Here is an 11,402-nt window from a genome sequence, read left to right as displayed (position 1 = left end):
TTCAAATAATGACACGTACTATGAGCGTCATGGTTGTGCAAAGAAGATGACGCTTCTAAAACTGTCAACGTATGCGATTTAAAAAAATGACAGTCTAATATATGATGCTTTTAAAAAGCGTCATCTTATATCTATTTTGACACTTAAAAAGCGTCATCTTCTGACATTTTCCTTGTAGTGGTGTGTATATCCAAGTTAGGTGCCTGAAAACTCTTTAGGGTTTCTAGATCCTAAGCAACAAAAGAAAAAAAAAACATTTTTAACAATCAAATGATCAAGATGTGTGCATTAGAAAACTCTCACTACAAGAAAAATGAGATACAATGATGCTTTTTACGTGTCAAGAAATTTAAAAGATGACGCTTCTCTAAAGCGTCGTCTCTGGCCTGTCATTGTATGTTTTAGCCAACAATGATGTTTTTAGGAAGCGCCATCTTTGATGAATACCTTTAATGACATTTTAAAAAGTGTCATCTTTGAATAACATTAACAATGACCCTTGTAAAACCCGTCATCTGTGAACATTTTCTAGAGACATATTTTTTTATAAAATTGATTATCTTGACACTTTATAAGAGTGCCATCGTTAATATATTTTATCAATGACACTTTTAGAAGTGTCATATTTGATTCATGTTAACAATGACACTTAATAGAAACGCCATTTGTGAACATTTCTTATTAAAAATAATATTTGTATTATGTTATTAAAATAATGATTTCCTATATAATTAAATAAATAAATAAAACAAACCCTACAAAATTAAATTTTGGATAAAAAAAAAAAAGAAACAGGGATAAAAAGAACAAACAATAAGGAATGACTGAAAATCTATGTAGTTTAGAATTATCAGTGTAGTGAAGAAAAAAGAACAATGGATGAAAATTTATCAAATTCAAACTTATAAATTGCATTCCTCCCATTTAAAGTCAAAAGATTGTATGCACCTTTGACCCCTCTCACAGTGTGGTTAAAAGTATTCTACCAGTAACAATCTTCTTTTAAAATCCTTCCAGCTTTACCCTTCTTTAACCTCCCATTACCTTTCCTTCCTCCATATGAAATCAGGTGTTTTGACATATCAATATCTGATAATTTTCCCCTACATTTTTCATCTTGAACCTAGTTAGATTAAAGGATGACTCAAATCTCAATGTGAGCAGTTTGCAGGATACGTAGGTACTAGCCATGAATAATAGGGTCTTTCTGTATCTTCTTGAATTCCTATGGTAACCATACTATTAGTTAACAATAATTTGCAGTGCTTACTTGCTTTGACCTCTATAGCAAGAGAAAAAAAATTGAAATTAAACTATCGCATTGTGATGACAAGTTTTCTATCTGCAAATTTGACACCTCCGACCTTTCCTTGAATTTCTGGTGGCAGATGAATGACACGTCTCTGGTCCCCTGCTTCCACCAACAATTAAGATCCTCCCCTATACTGCAATTTCAATAATGTTGAAGAATAATTAATCATCCTCAAAATGGCATCAACTTTCTATAGCTTGATAGGTGAAAACATGGAAAGATATAGACTTACTTGGTATAGTTTGATCTCTGACTTGTCAAAACCTGGCATGAGAAGGCTAACTGATTTCTTGGATGGATCAAACTTAACTGGCTCCATAACATTGCTGCTGCTGCTGCTACTTGCTGGTGCAGAAAGAAGATCTAGTGCGTCTTCACTGGGATTGCTTGATATGATTGCATTTTAATCAGGCAGGGAACCCATTGGGACATGTGGGCACAAAGCAAAAGGCAAAGGTGAAAAGTTATTGACTATTTCCTCTGATTCAACATCAGAATGTGGAGAAGTCGTGCCAAATGCACCAGAAACCTGTGCACCAACTTGAATTGCACAACCCCAGTATCATAATGCAGAGCTCACTGATGTTGGATTGTTTGGGTCCACCACAAGGTAGTAGCCAAACTCACATGGTTCTCCAAAAGCATAAGATCATCTCTGCAAAGCATATAACCATTGTAAAATCTAATTTGAGCTATATTAACCCCAGTAAAATTATAAAAGAAATGGGAGTCACACCTCAAGAGCATGCTCCAGTATGTCCCATATTCCGGAACTCATTTTCCCATTGAGATTGGATCCCCTGGTGCTTAAACTCATGGCCTCATCGACAAGCCTCGAGAGTGAAGGACCAACCAACCTTCCAATATTAGTTCTCTCAACCATGTTGCGCAGATATTTCAAGTACAATATGTGTAGAGTCATGCGATTGCATAAAAATCACCAAGTGAGAGAAAGAGAAAAAGAGACAGTTCCCCAACCTTGCTCTACTAGTTACACTTATCATGCATAGGGTTTCCTCAGCGTTAATACCATCATATATGATTATGTCATAATTATCTTTTTGGAGATTTCTTTGACCCAAATTCCCTAAGAATCCCACCAGCCTCTCAAGTGCAAGCAATGTAAACATAGAATCCATCCCAGGAAGCACTCTAAGCTCTTCTCCCACCACCTACTACATAATGAAGACAAGTGCATAAGAAATTCCTTCACAGATGAAAGTGAAACACTCAGTCCACTATCCCTTACTGATAACATTCAATCAGATAATTACTATCAAGAAACCTATGTATCTATTATATACCCACCCCTTGGGTGATATTAAGTTCTACATCTGCTTTCTTCAACAAATGTAGTGGTTCAAGAATCATCTGCATGATCAAGAATAAATCTTCTTGAGCTAACTACTTCAGTTCAAGTCAAGATAGAGCATAAGGCAAAATACAAAGAAGGAAAAAACACACTTTAGTGGTTTCCAACCTAACAGTCGAAAGGTTGTTGTTGCAGATTATGGGAGAAGTTCCAATCTTATAGTTCAGAAGATATTTCGCAGTTGGGTCTTGGGAATGTATCACCAAGCATGTATTAAACCCTGTCATGGCATAATGCTAAACACACACACATGAGAGAAGATACGTTAGAACACTGATTTAAAACATGAAGGCTGCGCTTGGATCTCACATATTTCAGGAGAGAAAATGAAAATGCTGAAAAATTACTTAACAACGTATTCCTTTCTCAAACAGTATCCAGCATTTCCCTTTTCCTTTCTCTTTCTCTCTGGTCTTTTTTAGGATCCAAATGGAGCCCAAACAATTTCAGCGTCACAAAATAAAAATGACAAATATAATCCATCAAATGGCTGCATTTTCCCCATAATTAAGTAAAGAATTTCCATCAAATAATTACATATCCCCACACCCAGCGCAGAATTTCCCCTAAAAATGTGGTTGGATTAAGTTTTGGATCCGAATCTGTTGGTAGACAGCACCAGCTCAACTAAAATGTTTTCAACTCCAAATCACAAAAAAAAAAAAAAAAAATCCCATTAAGATATATACAACTGTTACTTCTCTTGTAAAAATCCCAAAAACTCAAAATGCTAGAAAAATGGAATAAATTGATAGGAGAATCACCTGAGCCGCGAAGATGGCGGAAGTGGTCTTGCCGGAACTACTTTTGCCCAAAAAAGTGACCAATTTGGTGGAATAATCTTCCTCCGACGATGTTGTCGTGGCCAAAGCTCCATGCCGTCTTCTTCAGATAGATAATGGGTTAGGGCTTCATTGATAGGTTTCTAAATATTTCCAATAAAGTTTTTGAGTAATGGTTGGTCGTCACCAGTTTGTTGCTGGTGGTCACTAGTTGGCTTTTGATGGTCGCCGATGTGTTCATCGATAAAATTGTCGGTAGGTAGCTTTCCTATACAAATGGGGGTTTGTCGATTTGAGACGAGTTCGTGAAAATGAGATGTTAGTGGAAGGAAATTACGGCCAATATATATATAATGGGAGATAATGACCCTTAGAACAAGTGTCAAGGAATCCAGTTATGCATACAGATGAGACAACGACACTTGTAACAAGCGCCAAGGTTGTTCTTATTTTACAATGACACATTTTCAAGCGCCATCTTATTAAAAGCGTCATTATTTTATATACATAAACGCCAATGTTAATCAAATTTCTTCAAGCACCAATGTAAATATCCAAGAAGCGTCATTGTTTAGAAAGCGCCATTATTGGTCTAATTCATTGACTTTTTTAAAAGTGTCAAGAAATTAAACGTCATTATTTAGTATTTTTGTACTAGTGTCTATATTTGATTTGGATGTTTCTAAATCAACTCTTTTCAATGAAGAAAATCGAAATAAGCCTCGCAAACCCACAATCTTTCACTCTATGACTTAACCTTGATCCTTGGTACTTAAATAATAGGGTGTTTAAGAGGGCAAGGGCTAAATCTCTCTTTACTCTCTAGATTGTAGAAGACAGCTAACTCAAAACCCTAACCCTTAAGAAGGTATTTATAGGGTTCCCTATTAGGTTGAAGTGACTTAAACCCATTATGAGTTTGGGTCACTTAGTGTAGCACAAAAAATGCCTTAATTAATCAATTAACCCAACAATCTTGTTTAATTAATCAATTAGTCTAATCCAAATATATCACTAACCACTATGCAACCTTTCATAATTACCAAAATACCCTTATACACATAAGTGAACGTAGAGCTTATTTAACCCTCATAATTATGTCATCAAGGTATATAAGCTCGAACAAGGACCATTCAGACCCATAGGATAGTATTAGCTCACTCAAAATTCAATTTTAAAGTTGATTCAACATCTCATTGTAGAGAATCAATTACACTCCAATACCTTTAGTAAATAATAATAAGACGAAGCTTGGGTTTGTGACCTGCTATCCATTGCATGTAGACTCCCCATAAACTAGTATCTAATCTAATAAGGTAGTGTTATCACCTATCAAGATTACCTCTTTAATCCTTAAGTTATTGATCAATTGACATATTCTAACTCCAAAGAGCATATGTTAAATTTTCATTAAATGAAATGTTATAGTCATAGCCTTTTAGATCACATGTCCCTTGAATCACTCAAAATGACACATTATCTCAATCCTATGAGATATCATGGTGCCTCTATTAAGAATACTTGTTACCACCACCCTCTGTCAATAATGACCTAAATCATAAGGATATGTAACCACCTTAGGGTTTCAATTATAAGTCAAAGCCTCTTGATGACTATGGTATAGATTTAATATCCTTTCAAACTTAAGAGTCAATGTAGTATAGTAGTTTGGTAAATCATAACAATCGATAGTCTTATATCATGATTCACCATAGGTCTTGTCCAATATGTAACCATACACACTAATGCACTCACCATGGGAAACTCATCTCGATGGTTAAGACAAGTTGTCCCTTCAATTAGGAGCTAGTACACTAAGTCTCTACTGTATTGCTCAAATTAATGAACTGGCTATGAACAACTTATTAACTTATAATGAACTCATGACTTGTATCTTATGCATAACTTTTAATGCATCCAAGTAATGTACAATGTAAATTACATGAACATATATGTTTAGATGATTAACAAAGGGAAATCACAAGAAACATAAATAAATAAATTTATAAATGAATCTCAATGTGTTTTATATATATTGTAAATTTACTATTATAGGCTATGAGGGGAAAAAAGTTTTGTAATTGAGATAACCTTATGAAGACTATACCTAATAAATAAAGATATAAGGAAAAGTGGTAAATATCTAGTGAAATGGAGGCTCATGGTTTAAGGTGTAGATTCCAGCAAAAAGAAACTTAGAACATTTTAACACTCAATAGTTGTATTTTTTCTATCATTTGTAAAATTGTTTATGTTATAGTGATATAACTTCTTTTTTTTTCATCTGTTTATATGGTCACAGTTAACTGAACCACATCAAAACCTCGTGTACCCTTTTGTAAAGTTTTTAATCTTTATGTTATTGCACTAACATGTTAGAATTGAAGCTTCCACCAACACAAGATGTGGAAACATGTAAAGATAGGCACTAATGGGGATCTCTCATGTTAGGACAAGGTTTGATTAATTTTAGTTTCGATAATAACAAAAAAATGTTAAAGATATTAATGATTTTATCATCTAAGTGCATAGGTTCAAAAATATTACATCATTCAATATGTCAAAACTCAAATGTCTTTCCTATCTTCAACAAGCAAGATAAAATGCAATTAAAAAAGGAGATGATCCATAGTAAGAAGATTTCCCCTAATCAATCAAGAAGAAGATATCATCAAGATTAAAGGAGATCAAAATTCACTTCAAGAAGGTATATCAAGCTTATTTTGAAGATATTTATGTTATGATAGAGCTCTTAGAATTATTGTGTCTCCAACTGACATCTCTTTGCTATCTAAGAGTTTATGTCAAGTTTCACTTAAATAACTATTATGATTGAGAAAACAAAGGCTATACTTAGTTAAGAAAAACACCCAAAAGGGGGGAGGGGGGGTGAATTGGGTTTTTAAAAACTTTTCAATCACAACAAATTCGATACTTCCTTGCCTACGTCCACTCTCCTCAACCTCCTAACTGAGTGAGGGTTCCACTAACTTGAAGCTTCAACCAAGCTTTCAATCTTCTTACACTTGGATTCCGGCTCCAATGGCTCTTACACAACCTCTTCAATATTCAAACCTCTTGAAGGCTTTAATTCTCAAATTTTTACAAGATATGATTCCTCAACCTAGTTTAAGAATAGCTCAAATACAAGACAAAACTAGGATGACACACAAGAGTGCACTAAAAGATATGCAAGTGGTGGTTTAATGCACTATGAAAGAAATGAGAGCTTTTTGATCAAGAACAGGTAGGTAGGTTATTGAATGCAAGTGTTCTCTTATCAATAAATGAAGTGAAGCTCTCAATTTATAGGTTTCTAAGCTCAGGAGTCAAAAACAACAAAAGGTAACCTCATTCGGTCGAGCTAGGGGTCGACCGGTTTACTAGCCGTTGGAGCATTTAATGCATGACAGGTTACCGTTGCCTCAACCGAACCTTGACCAGGAAGAGAAGGCCACTGGGAGAGAGAGAAAGTTTTGGTGCATCCTCGACCGGACGAGGTCAACCAATCGATCGGTTCCTCAACCAGTTGAGCCGGTTGGCCATAGTCTCGACCGGTTGAGCCTTTTTAGCCCCGAAAACTTATTTTTTAATTCCTTTCTTTTCTAACACTTAGGCAAGGTCTTTAAGTGAATTATTAAGCCAATTATAAAACATTTTGTCTAAGGAACATTAGTTAAAAACTCGGGTTTAAATGAAATCGAAGTTTTAAAGAATTAACCGAGTTTTCTAAGTTGCATGAAACGTATGAAAATCCTAAGTGCACTCATGCATTTATCTTACATTAGTTTCCTATGATCACAAGTCTTCCAAGCGTCTCGATCTTGTATCCATTTGGTCCTTTGATAAATTTTCGAGTTTATGCCTGAGATTCTTAACCATTAAACCAATTAGTCACTTAACCATGATTTGTTATCATCAAAACCCGATTAGGAGAACCCTTGGGCTAACAATGATCATTGTTCATATGAACACACCTTTTTAAGATCACCCATGAGACACATTGTCTAAATTTCATGAGATATCATGGTGTCATTATTAAGAATGTTTATTGCTTCTGGTTTCCATCAACAATAACCTAATTCATGGAGAATATATGATCAGCTTACAATAAAAAACTTTTCTTATAAATGTTTATATAAAAATTTAAATAATAAATGAGATAACATTTGAAGATAATAATACTAAAAAGGTAAAAGTAAACTTATTTATCTTTCTAGCAAAATGAAATATTACATCATATAATTTTAATTTAATTTTTTTAGAAATTAAAAACAAATAAATAAACAAATATTATTATATAGGATAATATAAATTATAAACATTATAAAAATATTGATTTTGGAATGGTTAACCTTGGATTGCCTACATTTTTATCTTAAACTCAATCTAAATTGAGTTTTGATTGAAAATATGTTAATCTAAACCCAACCCAAATACCAAAAAGTGACTACCTTAAACCCTTCCCAAGTTTAGTAGGATTTGGGTTGGATGGCCACCATCCCAAATTGTACCCCTAATAAGATAGAATCAATAAAGGCAATTTTTGTTTAGGTATGTAAGTTAATTTGTTGACCTAATGCAGTTCTATGGTTATATAACTTAACCACAGTGCTGATTGCAAGAAGAATGTAAAATCCCATTTAAGGAAGAACCTGTAAATCACATGCTGAGAAAATTTAATCTGGGGAAAATTACCACCCATAGGGCTCCATCAGATCATGAAAATTGTTTGACAAGAAATAAAAAAGGGAAAAGACAGAAAAAGAAAATTTGAAAAAGAGAACTGGAAAATTAAATTTATTAAATATTTATTAAAAAATTTATTAAATATTAAAAGATATAAAAATATCTCATTTTTAAACTATTTTCATTTGTATTTTTCAAATTAAATCAAGCAAAAAAATTAAATATTCTAACATTAACATTTTCTATGGTTCAAAATAAACCAAAAATTCTTTCAGAATTTGTTTAATTAAAGCCGTTGAAGATAAAGTAAATTCAAAAAGCTAAAGATTAATTGGACCGATAGACCTCTATAAGAATGAAGTTTAGATTCTTTTATAAACAACAATCCAAAAATAAATTCCAGACAGTTCACAAAAGCAAATGGCATATTAATATTGGCATAAGCACAAATTCCAGCCAGCAGGGCGTTGACAGAATTTAGATGGCAGACAGGTAGGCCCAGGTAATCTTTGGATAAATAGACCCTGGACCCGAAAGATGTGCCCTCAATATTCCAAAAGCCCCAAATGAATCGATCCAGGCTAGCTCATGTTTTAACTCTTAACCTCCCCTTAAATGAGAGAGAAAATTTAGGGGCAAAGTGGGTTTTCACTCACTAACTTAAAAAAATATAAAAAAAATAATCTCAATTTTTATAAATCAATTTTATCTTTATTCATTTAAAAGTATTTTAAAATACATATATTTTTTTATAACTCAAATTATTATTTCCTAAAATGACCTTATTACTTGTGATGTTAATAACACTAATTAATAATTTTTTTTATTGTGAGAATTGATTTGAGATAAATAAAATAAGAAATTTGAAAAATTAAAACTAAAAATATAAAAATAAATATTATGTATTTTAATTTTTTTTGTTTTTAATAGTATTTAATTTTTAAGTATTTTAGTTTTAATTATATTTTTTATTTTTTATTTTATTATAGATGTCAATTAACAAAATTTTTATTTAATTTTATTATATATATATATATATATATATATATATATATATATATATATATATAAAGAAGATGAACAAATTTATATAATACAATACATAAAATCATTATTAATTAGGGGATTATAAAAATTTTATTTATCACTTGAAGATGTTGAAGAATTTTTCTATAATGATTTGTATTTCATATATTATAATAAAAAATTTATAATATATTTATTTGTAAAACATTTTTATCAAATTAAATTGATAAATGAATTTTGGATAATTTTATTTAATATTATCAAGGAAAAAGGTATTCCAAGAAATAATTATTTAATTTATGAAAAAATGTGTTTATTTTAAAATATTTTAAAATTGACAAAGATAAATTAATTTATAAAAGTTAAGGTTATATAATCTATATATTTTTTTTAATTAATGAGTGAACACTCACTTTTCCCAAAAAGTTTCCCATAATTTGAAGTTATATATGTTCCCCTTCAGTTATGTTTTAATAGCAAATAATTTCTTCTAATTTCTGTACAGTCTTATTAAGGGGAAAAATACAAAAGAAAAAATTGCTATAATTATGACAATGTTTATATTAACCAAACCACTTGCATACATGACTATAAAATAAAATAAAAATGTGAAATTTTAAACATGGTTCGGACATCAAGGTGATACCTACGCCTATTGAGTGTACCAATGCTAAACAATTAATCCATTAATCAAAAGAAAATAAAAATTATAACAATGAAGCTCTCAAAAAAATAAAAATAAAAACATCTCTTAATCGTAGTCATGCTTTCTAAAAAAATAAAATTTAAAATATAAAAGGGTTAAATATATAATAAAGATAAACTTGTTTTTTTATTACATTAAAAAAAATTTCTTCAAGGGGGCTCCCTCCTTCAACCATCGCGAGTTGATCGGGTGGCTCAATACCCACGAGTTCATTGGAGAGCTCCATACCTGTGAGCTTAGTAGGGAGCTCAATCCCTATGAGCTTAGTAAGGAGTTCGATCTCCAATATCCCGAGCACAACAAAACTAATTCAAGTTTCATAATCCAACAGTTTGGAAATTAAAAAGCAATATTACTAAGAAACCAAGCAGTAACATTTGTGAAGTCACCGGACTTGTAATATTACACGGTAATACAAAACGTAGGGCACACATGCAACAAACGCAAAGTAAAAACAACACAGAACGTACAAGAAGAAAAACAGCATCCTAAACACAAAGTCAAATGATAATTCCACGAACAAATTATTCATTCATGCAAGGTTTCAGCAGTGGGTTGAGGTGACGATATTGCACTTGGCCGGGAGCTGCGTGGCCATGTTCGGGTCTATTCCCAGGTAGGGCAAGAGCGCGGAGTTCTTGAAGGAGCAGAGACATGGCAAGTCTGCCTTGGAAATGGCCGCACAGCAAGCGGGCGAAGGCGGGAGTGGGCTCTGCCCACTCACGGATGGCTTGCAGGCTGTCAACCCATCTTGGGTCATGCGGCATATGCTGCCCTGCCCATTTGCCACCACCGCTACAACCAGGACCAGCGCCAATATCACAAATCTTTTGTATGCTTCCATCTTCCTCCTGCACTCTTCTTCAACTCTGTTTGTTTTGCAGTGTGGGATGGTTGTGGTTTTAAGGGGCTTATATAGAGGGTGATCGAGTGTGGGGGGCCCTACAATCAGTTTAATTACTATCAGTTGTCGGACATCATCATTGTCCAGAAGGACTTGTGAGTGGCTTGCAAGTAAAATATGTGGATATCAAGACATAAAATCCGTGAAGTGAAGTGGCGCTTTGTTAATTTGGCAACTTTTTGGGACAAAGCCATTGAACAGGGGGTTCTCGCTCTTGTGGCCACAAGAATTGTGAAGCCTCCTGACTCCAAAGCTGGCAAATATGGCATTATTTGGGATTCACGGGTGTACACATAGTATTGTTGGTGGTTTCAAAAATTGATATCACTTTGGGTGAGTAGTTTAATATTATTAACATTTTGTCTTGATCTTGGGGACCTCACAGAGTAGTGACATGTGAACCCTAGGCCATGGGCATTTTTTTTTTTTTCTAAGTTCTTTTGGGGGTTTTCTTTTGTCTTCTGCTTTGGATGGACATGGGAAGGTGTTGAAGATTAAGAGTGAATTTGGCATAGGTATGTATTACAATGCTAAACAGACTTGAAATCGAGCTTTGATTAATTGATCTATCTATCCATGTGTATATATAATAGATTGGAGATAACAAGAAT

At 33.1% G+C, this 11,402-nt stretch overlaps 1 protein-coding gene and 1 pseudogene across 1 annotated transcript; both read right to left on the bottom strand.

Annotated features, from left to right (window-relative positions):
• Positions 1-1,704: 1,704 nt before the first annotated feature.
• On the bottom strand, positions 1,705-3,944 carry LOC100249792 (uncharacterized protein At1g26090, chloroplastic-like; annotated as a pseudogene).
• A 6,274-nt stretch (positions 3,945-10,218) lies between these two features.
• On the bottom strand, positions 10,219-10,784 carry LOC100256638 (putative lipid-transfer protein DIR1). The gene has a single exon (XM_002283796.5). The coding sequence runs from the start codon at positions 10,729-10,731 to the stop codon at positions 10,432-10,434; it is 300 nt and encodes a 99-aa protein (XP_002283832.1). The 5' UTR covers positions 10,732-10,784; the 3' UTR covers positions 10,219-10,431.
• Between the last annotated feature and the right edge of the window lie 618 nt (positions 10,785-11,402).

Source organism: Vitis vinifera, chromosome 14, assembly GCF_030704535.1.
Source record: "Vitis vinifera cultivar Pinot Noir 40024 chromosome 14, ASM3070453v1".
Lineage (NCBI taxonomy): Eukaryota > Viridiplantae > Streptophyta > Magnoliopsida > Vitales > Vitaceae > Vitis > Vitis vinifera.
Note: the sequence above shows the minus strand (reverse complement) of the source record. Positions and strands in the feature narration are given on the sequence as shown.